Genomic DNA, 19,384 nt, shown 5'->3' with positions numbered 1-19,384 from the left:
TAAACACTGTGATTGATTGATATCGATCATAACATTTACGAGGCTGGGAGGGGGCTCCTTCTCCCATCCAATTGGTGCCGCTATGACGTCATTGCGAGGGCCCGATTGTCATCAAGACAACCCCTGGGACTGCCAGCTACTGCAAGAATGTTAGACCATGCAGAGAGCATAGTCAAAGAGGCTTCTCTTGGTGTAAGGCCACTATCAGTATTCGGTCAGTATTTTGTCTCAGGAGTGGGAGCCAAAACCAGTTGAGGAACAATCCGAGAAAAGGTATAATAGAAACAAGTCACCAATTCTGCATTTATCACCCACTCCTGGTTTTGACTCCCACTCCTGAGAAATAATACTGACCGAATACTGATCAAATACTGATAGTGGGGCCGTGGCCTAATACTGACCGGTATAAAGAATTTTAATGCTGGTGCATTGCAATGCATTATACCAGCAATCAAAGTGATAAAAGTAAAGTGACGAAGTAAAAAGGTAAAAAAAAAAATCGCAAAATGATGCCCAGAAGTATGTATTTTTATGTAAAAACAAAATTAAGCAACACAAAGTATACACATTTGGAATCGCCACTTCTGGAATGACCTGATCTATAAAACTGTCACACTAATTAACCCCTTCAGTTAACACCATAAAAAAAGGCAAAAAACAGCTTTTTCATAAAACCGCTAAACAAAAAGTGGAATTAAACACTATCAAAAACACGAATGTAAATAAAAATGGTATCACTAGAAACGTCATCTTGTCCCACAAAAAAACAAGTCGCCATACAACTGAGTCAGCGGAGAAATAAAAAATTATAAAATAATTCAATTCTTTTTTGTTTTAAATAGTTTTTATAGTGTAAAAGCGGCAAAACATTATCATTCTGGCTCCCAAAAATCGGAATAGAAAGAGATCAAAAAAATATCTGTCCCAAAATGGTACCAATTAAAATGTCAACTCGTCCCACAAAAAACAAACCATCACATGACTGTCAGCCGACATATAGAAAAATTCTAGCTCTTAAAATATGGCGATGCAAAAACAAAAAGCGTCTTTTAGTGTGGGACAGCAGCCAAACATAAAAAAACTCAATATAAATCTGGTATCGCTGTAATCTCATTGACCCGAAGAATAAAGTCGTCTAATCACTTTTATCGCATGAGGAACGGTGTAAAAAATAAATAGGACAAATTCTTGACCTGCTGTTGATTTTGTTCACTTTGTCTCCCAAAGATCGGGAAAAGGCTCAGCGCACATTTATCCTGCGCTGAGCGCTTACATCGGGGTTTCTGTGTAAATCTCTGAAATACTTGATTCGAACGGAACCCCCGGCGGAAGATTCTGTATAATGAGGCAGATAGAGGTCCTATGGACACCGTCTGACCTGTGATCTGGCGGTGTTCATCTTTTTAAACGTTGATAAAAGTGCGGTCGGCCACAGTTTTGTGCACCTCTGAAAAGGACAACGCTGAACAGAGGCCAGACGGAGTCCAGAGTAACTCTGCTGCCTCATTATTCGAGTGGTTTAAGGGTAAACGTTTAAATGTTTTGGAGTGGTCTAGTCAAAGCCCAGACCTTAATCCAATGAAGAATCTATGGTGTAATGCAGCAGCTTGCTAGCATTACTGTAAATGGTCCAGGATGTGTTTTACCTGACCATGTACCTTCCCCTTTAACTGACTTGTCACATGACTGTGACATCGCACAGGTCCTGTATGCACAGTAAAGGTCTGTACACATGACTGGGACAGCACACAGGACCTATACACACAGCTGACTGATCACATGACTGTGACATCAGCAAGGTCCTGTCAGTATGTGGGTGTCTGTGCACAGGATATATAAACCCTGGTGATTTGAGACAGGTGTGTTCGGTGTGAGGCGTGAGGCCTGTGCTCTGTGTGTGTGGGACACCGTTTGTGAGAGGCCTAGTGAGGCCGAGAGTGAAGCCTGGCAGCCTGAAAGGCCGAGCCTGGATCCTGTGCGTGGATGTCAGTGGCCTTTGAGGAAGAGCCGGCTTGGTGAAGAACCCTGAAAGGCGCAGGCTGGATGTCAAGTGTGGAAGACATACCAGTAGCCTACGAGGGGACGACGGCTAGAGACCCCCACCTGGGAAAGCCGCAAAGCCACAGTGGTGGCGGAATAAACGGACTGCAGCAACTAAACCCGGCAAAGGTAATACACTTTGTTACATGGACTGTGTTATGGACATTGATAATTTATTACCTTGCCGTAGGCTGTAACCTGGAGCAAGTGGCCTGTGTGCCGCTTGGCTCATGAATTGTGATGTGTGTAATATGCCGATCTGCCACTTGAGAAGCTCCCGGAGGTGATAGGTGTAAACGTGCCGGGCGTATACTAAGATGGACTGTGTGATTAGCCTCTTGAGAAAGCCCACATCTATAGTGGCGAAACGCGCTTCGAGGTTTCTTCTTGGCCAGATGGCGACCTGATCTTGCTGTTTTCCTCTAGTCTACCTGCTTTTCCCTCCTGACGTCCCCCTGTGTAACTGACCGGTAAGCAGAACCTTGCAGTGAATATGATTTCACCCTATCTGCACACAGGTGCGGATAGTATTGTGTGGTAGCTTTACCGTAGGTGCTATATAGTTTACCAGGGTTTACACTGTGTGCTAGTCAGCTGGGTCCTCATCACCCACATTTAGATTGTATTTCACCATGTGCTGTTTTCTATAACTTATATTGTGACACCACCTTTGTGGATTACATTTTAATAATATTTAATAAAGATATTTGTTTTATATTCTTTACATGAACTGATGCAAACCTTTAAAAATAAAAAAATGAAATTCCAGGTTGCGAGGTAGCAAAACACAAAAAATGCCAAGGGTGTGAAAATATAAAATCTGGGGTTAAAACTAAATTTTTGTTAAAAAAAATGTACTTCTTTTTTCTTCACTGCCCAATGGTGTAAATTCTGTGACACATCCGTGGGGTCAATATCATTACTGCACCTTTTAGATGATTTCATTAAGAGGTGTAGTTTGTAAAATGGGGTCACTTATGGGGGGATATTCTGCTTTTTTGACACCTCAGGGGCTCTCTCAGTGGGTCATGCACCCACAAATCATAACCGTAAAATCTGCACTACAATATGGAGCTCCTGCCCGTCTGAGCTTTGCACTGTGCCTGAAAAGTATTTCCCGATGTAGCATATTGGCACACTGAGGAGAAATTGCACAACAAACTGTGAGGTCCATTTTTTTTCTATTTAGCCCTTTATAAAAATTAAAAATTTGGGGCTAAAACAACATTTTAGTGGTAAAAATGTAATTATTCTTTCTTTACCTCCCAATGGTATAAAATTCTGTGAGGCACATATGGTGCTGAACTCCTAGAAGGCACTTCTTCCCTTCTGAGCTTTGCACTGTGCCTCAAAAGTAGTTTTTGACCACATATGGGGTATTGGCGTACTCAGGAGAAATTGCATGACAAATTGTACATGTCAATTTTTCCTATTATCTCTTTTGAAAATTAAAAACTTGAGGCCAAAGCAACATTTTAGTGGAAATAGTAACTTTGCATTGACTCAGCCCAATGTTATACAATTCTGTGAATCGCCTAAGGCTTAAAAATGCTCAATACACCATTAGCTGAATTCCTCAAGAGGTGTAGTTTCCAAAATGGGGTCACTTATGGAGGTTTCTGCTATTTTGGCATGTCAGGGGCTCTTCAATTGTGACATTACGTCCGCAATCTATTCCAGCCAATATTGCGCTCCAGACTTCAATTGGCTCCTTCCGAGCCCTGCCATGTGTCCAAACAGAAGTTTTAAGCCATATATGAGGTATTGGCATACTCCGGAGCAATTGCACAGCAAATTGTATGGTCCATTTTCTTCTGTTATCCTTTTGAAAATGAAACATTTAGGGCTGAAGCAACATTCTTGCCGGAAAAAATGAATTTTTCATTTTCACAGCTCAACGTTCTAAAATTCTGTGCGTTCAATGTGCTCACAGCTCTAAATAAATTCCTCGAGTGGAAATGAGGTCACTTGTGGGGAGTTTCCATTGTTTAGACATAATCAGGGGCTCTGCAAACAACATGGCATATCGATTCCTGCCAATTTTGCACTCCAAAAGTCAAATGGCGCTCCTTACCTTCCGAGCCCTACCGTGCGCCCAAATAGTAGTTTTCCCCCACATATGGGATATCGGCGTCCTTGGGAGAAATTACACAACAAATTGCATGGTCCATTTTCTCAAGTTACCCTTCTGAAAATGCCAAATTTTGAGGCTAATGCAACACTTTTGTGGGAAAAAGTAAAATTTTAATTTTTTCCAGTACGTCCCCATGACAGCACCATAGGAGTAGTAATCCCATATCCTGTGTAGGGACAGGAAGCACAAGAGGTTAAAAGCTCTCCCCCCAACCTCATCAGTGTTTTTCCTGTCCCTACACAGGACAAGGGAGTACAGGAGGAGTGCTGGTGCAGGAGCACTGGTGCAAAGATGATATCCCTCAGGGGAGATCAGAGGGGCCATGGCTCTCTCCTTCCCGCCACCAAGCGGGTCCTGGACCGACACTCCCTGTCGGGAGTCCCTCAGCCCTCCGGTGTGCTGGAGCCTCCGGGTGCCGCTTCCCCATCGCCAGGGCTGTCGGCGTCCTGCTCTGGGCGGGTCCGGCTTCTCCTGGCTCCAGGACTGCCCAGCGTCAAAACCGTAAGTTTGGGATGACAACTTCCGGTGGCGGTCGCGCAGGAAATTCAAACCGCGGTTCAGCCAGGCACCAGGGAGGAGGAGAAAATGACAGGTAAGGTATAAGAAGGGGGGCTGGGGAGCATCAAAGGCAGGCTTACAGCTTGGGCACCCCTGACAGCAAAATGGCAGAAATGTCTCACGCTGGTACCCTCCCTGGATCGCCCCACAGTCATGTACGTGTACCATTACCTCCTTTATATGGTTAAAGGAGCTTACTCTTACCAGGCCCTCCATATTTTTTATAGGATATATCTGGGCAGTTACCACCTCCTTCTGTGAAAAAGAAGGATACAGGGAAAAAGGCCACAGTAATATCCAAGAGGTGTCTGGATTGTAACATCAGAGTTCCCGACTCATATACAAAACGTCTATGTGCTGAATGTAGAGCCTCCATGCTAAAGGAGGAGCACGGGGCTTTATTAAACGAGATGCGTAGTATAATCAAAGAAGAGGTTCAGGCTTCTATTACATCTCTGCAGCCCCCCAGGTTCAGGAGTCCAGGATGTCCAGGGACCCAAAAGACCCAGTGAAGATATAGCACCATTTTTTTAGGGTGAAATCGACCCATCTGGCGACTCTGACAGTGAGACCATTAGTCTACTTCAGGGCGGGGAACGGAAAAGATATATGTTCCACTCAGATGGTATGGATATTATTCTACGAGCAGACCGAAACACTATGCCGGTAGAGGAAACGGAGAAGAGCAGATGTTTTGTGGTCTTAGAACCCAGAGATCCATTGTTTTTCCTGTTCATGCTCATGTGAAGGACATGATACTAGAGGAATGGGAGGATGCAGAGAAGAGACTCTCTGTACCACGAGACTTTCGCGCACGACTATCTTTTGACCCAGAGGACACCAATGTGTGGGACACTATTCCTAAAATTGACGTCCCGGTGGCTAAGGTGGTCAAGAAAACCTCTATCCCCTTTGAAGACTCGTCAGGACTTAAAGATCCTATGGATAAATTGAGACAAATGGATTCTGGAGCCGCTCCCGTGGAAGAAAGCGTAACCAAAAAATTTTTGAATCTTCCAAATATGGTGCAATCACATGGAGGATATTCCACAAGGTATTAATAATTATTATTAAGCAATGTCTGAAAAGCAATGTCTAAAGCATTCCAAATGTTATGTTATCATATGTGTCATGTTCGAGATCTGTGTTCTGCTGCTGTGATACCGCAGTTTCCTCCGGGATAAATAAAGTATATCTTATCTTATCTTATCTTATTTGTAGGTTTATTAAACAATCATAAAACCGTGAATACACATGAGGGACATGGATGTACAAAAAAGAGAAGGGGGTCTTTAAAAAGGATCACACAACGCGTTTCTGCTCATAGAGCCTTCATCAGGTGTGATCACCTGTTGTGTGATCCTTTTTAAAGACCCCCTTCTCCCTCCCTTCACGAACAACATTGGGGCCATTACTCCTCTCTGTTTTCAATGAAGAAACCTTCAGGGGAGTTCCGTACGATTATCAACCTGAAACCCCTAAACCGATGGGTCCGCTACAAAAAATTCCGCATGGAATCAGTAAGATCTGCCATCCCTCTAATAGACGCGGATGTGGTAATATGCACCCGGGACCTCAGGGATGCATACTACCACCTGCTAATACATTCCTCAAGTCAGCAATATCTGAGGTTTGCACTACCATCAGGCAGCCAGATTCTACACTACCAGTTCCGATGTCTTCCCTTTGGACTGTCATCTGCTCCCAGAATCTTTATAAAGATCATGGCAGAGGTGGTGGCCTATATCCAACTCAGGGATATTACCATCATTCCGTACTTGGACGACTTCCTGTTGGTGGCAGGATCTCCTCTTGGTATGACGCAACATCTGGAATTTGTCCTACGGACATTAACCAGCCTGTGTTTGATTGTGAACAAAGAAAAATCCAATCTTGTCCCAAGTACATCGCACATCTTCCTGGGAGTCCATCTCAACTCCCGAATACGAATGGCTTGTCTCCCGGAAGACAAGATACTCAGGCAGATGGAGCCAGTTCTATTCCAGGCCTCTACAGAAATACATCCTGGAAGTGACAGACGGACATCAGAATTGGCTAGACAGGAAGATGTCTTTGTCCAGAGACGCCCAGGACTCTCTACACTAGTGGCTCGACAAGAAGAATCTACAGAAGGGAGTGCAGTGGATTCTGGAACCTTGTCTTTTAGTGAGAGTGGGAGATTCTTATCTCCAAGGAACATGGTCCACAGAGATTCAGACCCGATCATCGAATTTTCGGAAACTACAGGCAATCTGGGAAGCCCTATAGAGAAGCCGGGCGGTCTTAAAAGACAGACATGTAAAAATTTTGTCAGACAACATCACGGCAGTCTCTTTCATCAGACATCAGGGCGGACCCAGACATCCACTTCTCCAGTCCCTGGCCAACAGCATATTCTTGGGTATAGAGAAGATAGTGAGCTCCATTTCAGCAGTTCACCTTCGGGGATCTGACAATTAGGAGGCAGATTACCTCAGCAGGTGACAGATGAAGGCTTCAGAATGGGAACTGAAGGAAGAGGTGTTACAGCAATTAACTCGCAGATGGGGTCAGCCTCACCTAGACCTTTTTGCATCCAGAACAAATGCAAAGACGACATCTTTCTTCTCTCTCGACCCAGGAGATCATCCTCTGGCAGTGGACGCACTCTCACAATATTGGGGAGAGGGCCTAACATATGCCTTCCCACCTGCTCCTCTAATTCTGAGAATGCTGCGGAAAATTCAGGAAGATCGGGCGACAGTCATAGCAATTGTCCCGTTCTGGCCAAGGAGAAGTTGGTTCTCCCTTCTACGTCATCTAGCGTTGGAAGACCCAATCATTTTACCATTTCAGAAAGATCTTCTGACGCAAGGTCCACTGTTGCATCAGAATCTTCAACAGCTCCAGCTCTCAGCTTGGCTTCTGAAGGGGAGATCCTGAAAAAAAGGGCTTATCCGCCAGAGCGATCCAGACTATGCAGGCTAATAGAAAATCTGTAGCCCAGGCCATGTATATAAAAAAAGTCTGGAGGACCTTTTGTCATTGCCACAGGACGGTAAACACCTCTCAGCCAGACATCCCTGCGATCCTTGATTTCTTGCAGGCAGGATTTGACGCAGGTCTTAGACCAAGTACACTCCCTGACAGAAGTTATGTCGCTTATCCATGTTATGTAAATAAAAGCTTATAACCTGATGATAAATTCATCCATTGGTTTTATAAATCACTCTTTTGAAAACTGAAACCCTCCCAAATTTGGTTTAGGTTAAGAAAATAAATTGGCATCAATGCTGAAATATTGATCATTTAATGAACACAGAATGGTCAGATTTTGGCAAGACAAAAGTTTTGTCGCCTGGTCATATAATGCACCCAATCCTAGTTTACATCCTCACCAGTGCTCAGTAAATGATCGATTTAATTAGTGGATGTGTATAAAAAGAAACCCAGCACCCCAGACCTTCACTTGAACTGCAACTTGAGCTCTGACAAGATGCCAAAAATCCACCCTGCGACCAAAGCCTTGATTATCAAGAGGCTGAAGACCAGATCCACTGCAGAGGTGGCTGGCGCCTTTAATGTGTCTCAGCGCTTAGTACAAAGAATTAAAAAAAGATTTGAAAAGACTGGAGATGTGTTTGACAAGCCCAGGTCTGGCAGACCACTCAAGACAACTGCTCAGGAGGGATGTTTGTTGGTTAGAAAATCCAAAGCAATCCCCTCTTCCACTGCAGCAGAGCTCCAACAGGCCTGGTCACCTCAAGTCCCTGTGTCAACTAGAACAGTTTGTAGGATTCTGTCTCGAAATGGCCTTCATGGTTGAATCAGTGCCCAGAAACCAGCACTAAACAAAAAGCAAATAAAAAACAGTGTGGCATTTGCAAAGTCCCACAGCCTGCTAAACAGATGGATGCTGGCAAAGTGGCAGAAGGTGGATTTATCTAATGAATCCTCAGTAGAATTACACCACAGCCGCCGCAAATACTGCAGGAGACCTACTGGAGCCCTTATGGATCCAAAATACACCCAGAAAACCGTTACATTTGGTGGTGGAAAGATCATGGTCTGGGGTTACATTCAGTATGGGGGTGTGTGAAATATCTGCAAGGTGGAAGGCAATATCAATAGCCTAAAATATCAAGCAGTATTAGCTACCTCTTACATTCCAAATCATAAAAGGGGTCAAACTCTGCAGCAGGATGGTTCTCCATCTCATACATCCATCTCTACAACAAAGTTCCTCCAGGCAAAAAAGATCAAGGTGCTCAAGGACTGGCGAGCCCAGTCACCAGACATGAACATCATTGAGCATGTTTGGGGTAGGATGAAAGAGGAAGCTTGGAAGACAAAACCAAAGAATCTAGATGAACTCTGGAAGGCATGTAAGACTGCATTCTTTGTTATTCCTGATGACTTCATTAATAAATTGTATAAATCATTGTTGAACCGCATGGATGCAGTCCTTTAAGCTCATGGAAGTCACACAAAATATTAAATATGACTCTAATAGCACCACAACTTCATTCACCAATGTTATGCAACATATATTTGTATTTTAAGATAATTATTTGTTTAAATATCACATTACTTTCTGTGGGCGACAAAACTTTTGTCTTGCCAAAATCTGACCATTCTGTGTTCATTAAATGATCAATATTTCAGCATTGATGCCAATTTATTTTCTTAACCGAAACCAAATTTGGGAGGCTTTCTGCTTTCAAAAGAGTAATTTATAAAACCAATGGATGAATTTAACGTCAGGTTATAAGCTTTTATTTACATAACATGGATAAGCGACATAACTTCTGTCAGGGAGTGTACCCTGAAGGTGCAGATTGCAGCACTAGGTGCTTTCTTTGACACATCATTGTCCTCGCATCCCTGGATAATCAGGTTTGTCAAGGCAATCCAGAGACTTAGGCCTACACAGAGAATTTCTTCCCCTCCGTGGGATCTGAATCTTGTCCTTAGAGTCCTTTGCAAACCTGCCTTCTGCCCGGTTAATGAATTAGAAATAAAGAGCTGAACTCTGAAAACAGTCTTCTTGGTGGCAATCACCACGGCTAAACGGTTGGGTGAAATCCAGGCTCTATCGGTTGTTGAGCCATGTATGCAGATTCTGGATGATTGCATCATTCTCAAACTGGATCCAAGTTTCTCCCCGAAGGTGGTGTCATTAATGACCTTAAACCAAGAAGTGGTTCTCCCATCATTCTGCGAAAATCCTAGGAATCAGAGGGAGGAAGAGTTCCACCAGCTTGATGTCCGCAGAGCAGTATTGTCCTATTTGGAAGCCACTCGGAACTGGAGATTAGACTCTAATCTTTTTATACAGTTTGGGGGAAAAAATAGAGGCAGAAAAGCTTCAAAACCATCCTTAGCTAGATGGGTCACATCCATGATTAATCTAGCATACCTTTCAGAAGGACATCCTCCCCCTGAAATTATCAAAGCCTATTCTACCAGAGCAGTTTCCACCTCATGGGCAAGTAGAGCAGGGGCTACCATTGAACAAATATGTACCTCAGCCACATGGTCAGGACATACTACTTTCTGCAAAAACACTACAAACTAGTTGTTCTCTCACAGCAGAGATCTGCATTTGGTAGCAACTTACTTCAGGCAGTTATCCCACCCTAAGCTATGAGTTCTTGGGTATACTCCTATGGTGCTGTCATGGGGACGTACTGGAAAACCGGAATTAGTCTTACCGGTAATGATGTTTCCAGGAGTCCACATGACAGCACCCTTATTTTCCTCCCTATATTGCTACTGTATGTGACTAACATATGTCTAAGCAGTTGAAAATAACATTTTGTTGTACCCAGCCAATGTGGTTGTTGGAAAATCACTGAGGAGGTTGGGGGTGGGAGAGCTTTTAACCTCTTGTGCTTCCTGTTCCTACACAGGATATTGGATTACTCCTCCTATGTTGCTGTCATGTGGACTCCTGGAAACATCATTACCGGTAAGACTAATTCCGTTTTTTCTTTCACTTTGCTTTAATTTTTGTGAAGCACCTGAAGGGATAAAAAATACTTGTTTAATTTGTTTTTGAGCACTTTGAGGGTTGCAATATTTAAAATGCTGTAACCTCTGGGTATTTTCTGCCATATAGGCCACTCAGTCACTTCAACTAAGATGTAGTCCCTAAAAAAGAAAAAATTGGTGTTGTAAAAATTAGAAATTGCTGGTCAAATTTTAACCCTTCTAACTTCATACCAAAAAAACATGATTCAAAAATGATGCGGATGTAAAGAAGACACATGGGAAATGTTATTTATTCACTAATTTGTGTGGTGTAACTATTTTGGGTTGAGGGCATAAAAATTAAAAATGTGAATATTGCTACATTTTCTCACAAATTCTGGCATATTCACAAATTAAATGCAAAAAATATCTACCTTGATTTACCATTACCGTAAAGTACAAAGTGTCACGAAAAAAACAATCTCAGAATCACATAGATCCGTTGAACTGTTCCATAGTTACTACCACGTAAAGTGACACTGGTCAGAATTGTAAAATTTGACCTGGTCAGAAAGGTGAAAACAGGCTTGAATGGGGATTAAGGGGTTAATGTAGGCTCATAAGTACGTGCTACACCCACCTAAAGTGAGTCCTCTGATGAATTGCTGAAAGGTATAAATCTGACTCATACTGAGCCCCTTTAGGCTTCTGCTCCTCCCAGACATGAGCAGAACAGTGTTTGGACTACTTTCTCTAGCTCCTTAGTGAGCACTAATGCACATTTTTCATTTACATGAGATATAAGAAAACATCATGTGCTTACAGATAAAAGTGCGGTGGCTGGCACATTGACATTACATTATAGTTGACATTGCTGCAGCAGCCGCGATCGGTTTTGGCACTAGTCATGACCGTTTAACCCCCTATATGCTGCTGTCAATAGTGGCAGCGGCATCTAGATGGTTAACAGAGGGTGTGGGGGGCTCCCTCTTTAACCCCATTGGCACCCTGAGATTGCGATTGTGGTGTCCTGATGGTTTCCATGGCATTTCAAGTATAAGTAATGGCCTTAGAGTCTGCCGGCTATAGTGGCCTGTTAAGATGTTAGCAGCATATTAGTGGTAAAAAAATATAATTTTTCATTCATGGCTTTCCATACACTTTGCACTAATTCCTGAAAAGCACCTGAAGGGTTAAACAAACCAACTGACAGCAGTGATGAAAATGTTGAGGGGCGCTGCATATTTCTAAATTTCCTTGACAAAATGAAAAATTGCTGCTAAATTTTTATATCTTCTAACATCCTAACAAAAGGACAATAGACAAACTGTGCTGATTAGTGTTGAGCGAGTATGTTGCATTAACTCTTTCGGCAAGCATACTCAGGTGCTCGCCAAGTATTTTGGCGTGCTCGGCATTTTTTTTTACTGTCACCACAGCTGCAAGTGTCACGGCTGTTAGACAGGTGTGACACATGCAGGGATAGTTTCATCATGTAATGCAGACATGAGGGAAATGTTATTTATTAACTGTTTTGTGTGGTGTGACTATCAAGATTATAGGCATAACACTTTGAAAATTTTCATAAATAAATGCAAAACATATCAACCTAAATTTACCAATATCATAAAGTTATAATGTATCATGAATAAGCAGTCTCCGAGTCAGTGCGATATCTTGACAGAGTTATTTCCACATAATATGACACCGGTCAGCTTTGGCATATTCGTCCTAGTCACTAAGGGGATAATCCAGAACACTACTATCCCCACATAGTACATCCCCACAGGAGAGTGGAATTGAGAAGTGACCCAAGGGCACAGCGTTCAGGTTACTGTGTGCCTGTGGGATGCTCAGGGTGTCTCATCACACAGATCCTCACCAATCCTAACTTATTACATGGCACTGTGTCCAGCCAGATGTTTTCTGAAGCTAAAAGGTTTCTTACACAGATTGCTATTGTTTAATCATTAAAATCGTCAACATAAAATAAATGTTAGATTTTTGACAATTAATATTAATTACTAAAAAGAATAAACAAGCAGGAGATCGGGCAAATGTCATATACCGTACCAGTGATATTAGGTTGTTTTGTCGTTCAGTTCTGCAGGATCTGATTTGGCCAGATATATCATGCAATTCTAGTGTATGCTCTATATACTGTGCTTATGGTGTTTTTTTTCTGACATTTTTCCTTAGGCTTTCTTTGTCGTTCCCTGGCATTTTTAAAATGGTACAAATTGTGAAATGAATTGCTTTCTGTTTTCTGATAGGTATAAGCCAGACAGCACTGCATCGAAAGAGAAGGAAGGTCGTTTAGATGAGTCTGATGAAGTCTGGGCAAAAATCCGTCACAGGCACATTGCTGTCGTCTTGGAGTAAGTACCATGGTATAAGCTCTCTACCTAATCTGCCTCTAAAACAAAAACTATTTTGTTACAGATATAATTTTTTTTTTTGTTATCCTTCCACACATGGATTACCTCTTGATACCTTAGATTGGTCGTCTATTTGTCGGACATAGCATCAGCAGATGTACCCTTATTGATCCTAAGAATTACAAAAGTCAGCTCCTTCCTTGCACACTACACCCACCTACATAGAACTAAGCCAATTTAGCTTAGTGTCACATTAGAGGCAGACACAAGTCTGGGATCCAGACCTGCTTCTACCTATTTTTTTTCCTGCATTATTCTTATTTCTCTCTCTTGTCTACTTGGGTAGGGAAACAACGGAATGGCCCACTGTTATCCCGCTGTTCTCTAAGTGAGCAGTGTTGGTCACACAGTGTTCTCTCTTTTTTGGTTGGCAAGACCATATTTCCAAATGTAGTATGCAATCAGGTGCCCCGTCGGATGGTCCTTGTCTTTTGACTCTTGCTTGCCAGCCCCTCACAGCGTGACGTGTTGCATGGAGTGAAGATGGACCCAGGGCTCTGAGGACCCCAAGACCAGATCTCTTTAGGACAACTGAGTATACCTTCCAGTGGTCCTGCTTTGTTCTGGCTCCTTTCCCAGTTGCCTGCATTCCCCGTACTTTGATACATGCACATTCTTTCCCTGCTGACCCACATCAGTCTGCACGCCACTCTTCCCTCCAGCACCTGCTCTGGGCTCCTGCGTCACTACAGCTCCTGCCTCCCCCATCAGAGCTCCTGGACTTGCGGGGGGGGGGCAAGGAGCAGTAGGACTCTAATTTGGTCCACTGCTGCAGCCTAGCTGGCTCCCGACAGGCTACACCTCCTTTCCATCAGCCAACAAGACTCTCTCATCTAGCTTGTCCCCACCTATGCCTTTCCCTCTAGGCACCGACATCCCCCCCCCCCAACCCCTCTACATGGCTGACATAGGAAGTAACCCCTGCCAGACAATAGACAAGTTAGTCTCCCTACATTCCAGGACAGGGCAGGCATGTTTGTCTACTCACAGACCAACAGTAGTCGAGCCCCCAGCAGCACTTGCCCCCTCATGTTGCCAGCTATATCTTTGTCTCTTCTCTCTGTCTATTTCATATTAGACTCCAGGGAAAACTGCACACCAGCCTTCCTGGTTTTATCCACTTTGCCTGCACCTCACATAAGTGTATATTTCTAGCGGGCCCACCAGTTGTGACATTTGCTGCTTGTGCCCTTCCCCTCCAGTGCCACCTGCTGAGGAGCTTTTTGTGGCCTGTTACAAAAGCACATCTTTCCTCTTACTCTCTCCATGCTTGTATTTAGCGCAACTAGAATGTCCCAGTCCTTGGTTGCTGTCATTGAGTGTTTGTCTATCTCATCTGCTATCCCTGGTACGCTGACCACTTTTTAGGGTGAGTCAGACCCACCAGCAGAGATATCTATACGTTCTGTAACGCGCAAGTGATCTAGATGGTGCTTTGACCACTTACCAGGGTGAGACAGACCAGAAAGTACTTTGACCACTTTTCAAAATGACTCCGAACATGAAATTGAGAACTCCAAGTGTACTTTATGATGTAAGTCATTAGCAGAGGTATTTCAGTATGATGACATGCTCAAGCAAACCAGACGGTACTCTGACCACTTTCAAGGAGGCATCAGACCAACAAGCAGAGATCTCCCAGCATGGCATAACACGCAAGTGAATTAGTTGATCACTGATCACATCCACAGTGAGTCAAAATGACAAGCAGAGACTTCTTAGTGTGGTGTATTGCACAGGCGAGCTGGTACTCTGACTACTTGCTGAAGTGAGTCATACCTACCAATAGAGGCATCTCAGTTTAGCAAATCCAGCAAGCATACTAGAGTGATTCTCCATCAGCTAGAGACCATTCCTCCGATAGAGATGTCTCAGTTTGGCAGAGCCCTCAAGCAGTCCAGGTAGCCTTGATCCAGCTTTTCTAATGGTGGAAGATACCTTCCTTTTGGCTTCCACTTCCCCGACCTTAGCAGGGACCATTCCCCTAATCAAGGAAAATTGGTTGACTGACTCACTCAGCCATTCATTTTTCCTTTCATTTGATGGGTGCTGAAGTGTAACAAACACCCAGAGGCTTCTACAGTCCTCAAGAGTCGTGTGGGGTTTTTTGTGCTTACAACATAGACCTTAAGACAGAGGTTTTTTGTGCTTACAACATAGACCTTAAGACAGACGTTCCTAGATGCCCCATTGTTAGGTCACCTCATATCCTTCTGTCCTGCTAGCTTTCTATATCTTATACTTCCTCTCTTGATAGATCTTCTTCCTTTGCGGACACTGCGTCCCCTATTTTTTAGGCTCAACTTGCAGATGCATTGTTTTTCTGACGAAGCCTCCCCCTTGAGGTGGTTGGCTCAGTTCTTACATTCAGCCTTCATGCTATCTCAGTCTGTAAGGCAGTCTTCACCTTATCCTAACCTTTTCTTCCTTGAGTTCTGGATGTCTGGGTTAGAGAATACTAGCAGCATTCTCCACAGTCTCAATTTCTTTGTTTGGTGTTCTTCCAGAGGGTGTCTACTTCATTTGGGGCCTGGATCATTTTTCTCCAGTTCTCCTTCTGAGCAAGCATTGGCTCTCTGGACCATCTGACAGTCACTCCTCCAAAGTATGTTACAATGCTAGGTGATCCATTTTACTTCCAGTCAAGCATTGTTTAGGTAGCGATATGATATAGGTGGAGCTCTCAACAAGCCATCCATCGAAAAATTCTCCCACACCATTCGCTGGGTGGAGAATCCATCTCCTGTGTTTTTTGTTTTCTTTCTTTTCTATAGTTTATTTTCAGGAATAGGCAATTAGTCTGCTCTGCTGTCTGTCAGAAAATAATGCCTGCTCAGAGGAGAGTGGTACTATCCCTGGAAGTGGATCTCAGGCTGAAAGTATGTCAAACATGGGACACCCTGGCCATTGATCTGGACATCCAGGGCATGTCTCATGATTCCACAGTTTGGCACCAGGACTCTCCTTATTCATTGCAGATGTCCCCTGTAGCATCCAGATGTACCTTCCTTTTGGGGGGTGTGTGTGTGTGTGTGTGTGTGTGTGTGTTTGTTTTTTTTGGTTTTGTTTTAAATTGTCATTGCTATGTTACTGTTGTTCAAATACCCTTCTGACAATCATAGAGGCTTCTCGATGAATACCTGGAGATGTAGCCTTCCTCGTCATGGTCCTGCCCATAAGAAGGGCCTCTGAACTGGCAGCTGTCTCGGCTTCTCTCCCTTCTATATGACAAAATGGCTTTTTCCAGTGACTTTCCATTTTTTCTAAAGGGGTTATTCCCGCTCTCTCTCCTTTTTATTTCAGGGAATAATAGCTCTGCAGCCTGACATTCTCAGTCTGCTGCTTTTTGTTCATCCACATATCCTTATAGATCTTACAAAATTCTCTTGTTTTGCCTCTGCAGATAGCATGTTATAGGTAGCTGTGGGTCAACCTGCTATGTCCTGGCCTGCCTTTTCTCTTTATTTCCCATCCAAGAGAACTGATTTATTACATCCCATTCTTCCTGTGTTCCCTAATGAAGCAACAGAGAAAAAGAGTCTTTTAGTATTCGCTGTAAAATCTTTCTCATTGCCTTCCTTGGGGGACATAATTTATGGCCCTGGCAGGATGTTTGTGATCCTTGTTTCCATTGTGGCCTAATGTGTCTTCTCTTTGTTGTACACTTATCCTGCTGCTTTCCCACTAGCTGGTTTAGGGCTCACACCCATATGCGAGAAAAAAAACGTTCCAATATCTGGACCGATTTTTTTTCATGCGAGTGCTATGCGTTTTTTTGTTTTGTTTTTTTTTTTCACCTAGCATCCAATTTACATCCAACTGCCATGCGTATGCAATCTGATTTTATATATAGATAGATAGATACACAAATTCAGAAATATATATACATAAAGATAGATATAAATGTGTGTGAGATATGTATTCTGTGTTTTGCATGTGTTGCTTACTGTACATGTATTTTTTTTTTTAAATTAAAGATATATATATATATATATATATATATATATATATATATATATATATATATATACAGTACAGACCAAAAGTTTGGACACACCTTCTCATTTAAAGATTTTTTTGCATTTTCATGACAATGAAAATTGTACATTCACACTGAAGGCATCAAAACTATGCATTAACACATGTGGAATTACATACTTAACAAAAAAAGTGTGAAACAACTGAAAATATGTCTTATATTCTAGGTTCTTCAAAGTAGCCACCTTTCGCTTCGATGACTTCTTTGCACTCTCTTGGCATTCTCTTGATGAGCTTCAAGGGGTAGTCACCGGAAATGGTCTTCCAACAATCTTGAAGGAGTTCCCAGAGATGCTTAGCACTTGTTGGCCCTTTTGCCTTCACTCTGCGGTCCAGCTCATCTCAAGCCATCTCGATTGGGTTCAGGTCTGGTGACTGTGGAGGCCAGGTCATCTGGCGTAGCACCCCATCACTCTCCCTCTTGGTCAAATAGCCCTTACACACCCTGGAGGTGTGTTTGGGGTCTTTGTCCTGTTGAAAAATAAATGATGATCCAACTAAACGCAAACCAGATGGAATAGCATGCCGCTGCAAGATGCTGTGGTAGCCATGCTGGTTCATTATGCCTTAAATTTTGAATAAATCCCCAACAGTGTCACCAGCAAAGCACTCCTACACCATCACACCTCATCCTCCATGCTTCACGGTGGGAACCAGGCATGTAGAGTCCATCCGTTCACCATTTCTGCATCGCACAAAGACACAGTGGTTGGAACCAAAGATCTCAAATTTGGACTCATCAGACCAAAGCACAGATTTACACTGGTCTAATGTCCATTCCTTGTGTTCTTTAGCCCAAACAAGTCTCTTCTGCTTGATGCCTGTCCTTAGCTGTGGTTTCCTAGCAGCTATTTTACCATGAAGGCCTGCTGCCCAAAGTCTCCTCTTAACAGTTGTTGAAGAGATGTCTGCTGCTAGAACTCTGTGTGCCATTGACTTGGTCTCTAATCTGAGCTGCTGTTAACCTGCGATTTCTGAGGCTGGTGACTCGGATAAACTTATCCTCAGAAGCAGAGGTGACTCTTGGTCTTCCTTTCCTGGGGCGGTCCTCATGTGAGCCAGTTTCTTTGTAGCGCTTGATGGTTTTTGCAACTGCATTTGGGGACACTTTCAAAGTTTTCCCAATTTTTCGGACTGACTGACCTTCATTTCTCAAAGTAATAATGGCCACTCGTTTTTCTTTACTTAGCTGCTTTTTTCTTGCCATAATACAAATTCTAACAGTCTATTCAGTAGGACTATCAGCTGTGTATCCACCTGACTTCTGCACAACACAACTGATGGTCCCAACCCCATTTATAAGGCAAGAAATCCCACTTATTAAACCTGACAGGGCACACCTGTGAAGTGAAAACCATTTCCGGTGACTACCTCAAGAAGCTCATCAAGAGAATGCCAAGAGTGTGAAAAGCAGTCATCAAAGCAAAAGGACCTTGAAGAACCTAGAATATAAGACATATTTTCAGTTGTTTCACACTTTTTTGTTAAGTATATAATTCCACATGTGTTAATTCATAGTTTTGATGCCTTCAGTGTGAATGTACAATTTTCATAGTCATGAAAATACAGAAAAATCTTTAAATGAGAAGGTGTGTCCAAACTTTTGGTCTGTACTGTATGTATATGTATATGTGTGTGAATATATATATATATATATATATATATATATATATATATATATATTTTTTAAATGGCGTGGGGTCCCCCGTAATTGTATTTTCTAGCAGAGGGTAAGCTGGGGCAGATGTTTGAAGCCTGGGAAGGGGATACCCACGGAGCTTCCCAGGTTACTAATTTCAGCCCCTAGCTGTATACTTAGCCTTTACTGGCTATTAAAATGGGAGACCCCCCCCCCCCAAAAAAAATTTACGTGGGGTTCCCCTATTTTAAAAGCCAGCAAAAGCTATGCAGACAGCTGAGACCTTATATTAATAGCCTACGAAGGGGCCATGAATATTGAAGCTAGAAACAGCAGCCCTCAGCCGCCCCAGAAATGGTGCATCCATAGGATGCGCCAATTCTGTCACTTAGCCTCGCTCTGCCCACTGCCCTGTAGCGGTGGCAAGTGGGGTTATATGGCTATGGTTGATGTCAGCTTATAATGCCAGCTGACATCAAGCCCAGGTTAGGAATGGAGAGGTGTCTATAAGACGCCCCCGTTACTAACCCCATAGTCAAAGTGAAATGTTAAAAAAAAAACAAAAAAAAACACCCAGAATGAAGT

The 19,384-nt window shown here is 43.0% G+C and overlaps 1 protein-coding gene across 2 annotated transcripts in view; it reads left to right on the top strand.

The window, feature by feature from the left end:
- Window positions 1–19,384, top strand: part of STXBP3 (syntaxin binding protein 3) — a 96,802-nt gene that overhangs the window by 37,830 nt on the left and 39,588 nt on the right. For both annotated transcript variants that reach the window (XM_073642911.1, XM_073642912.1), the window contains one exon: window positions 12,958–13,062. In XM_073642911.1, coding sequence (XP_073499012.1) covers window positions 12,958–13,062 — 105 coding nt within the window. The remainder of the gene's footprint in view (window positions 1–12,957; window positions 13,063–19,384) is intronic.

Source organism: Phyllobates terribilis, unplaced genomic scaffold, assembly GCF_046119375.1.
Source record: "Phyllobates terribilis strain yellow unplaced genomic scaffold, ASM4611937v1 Scaffold_8__6_contigs__length_399053987, whole genome shotgun sequence".
NCBI lineage: Eukaryota > Metazoa > Chordata > Amphibia > Anura > Dendrobatidae > Phyllobates > Phyllobates terribilis.
The sequence above is the reverse complement of the archived record's forward strand: the minus strand, read 5'-3'. Positions and strand labels throughout refer to the sequence as shown.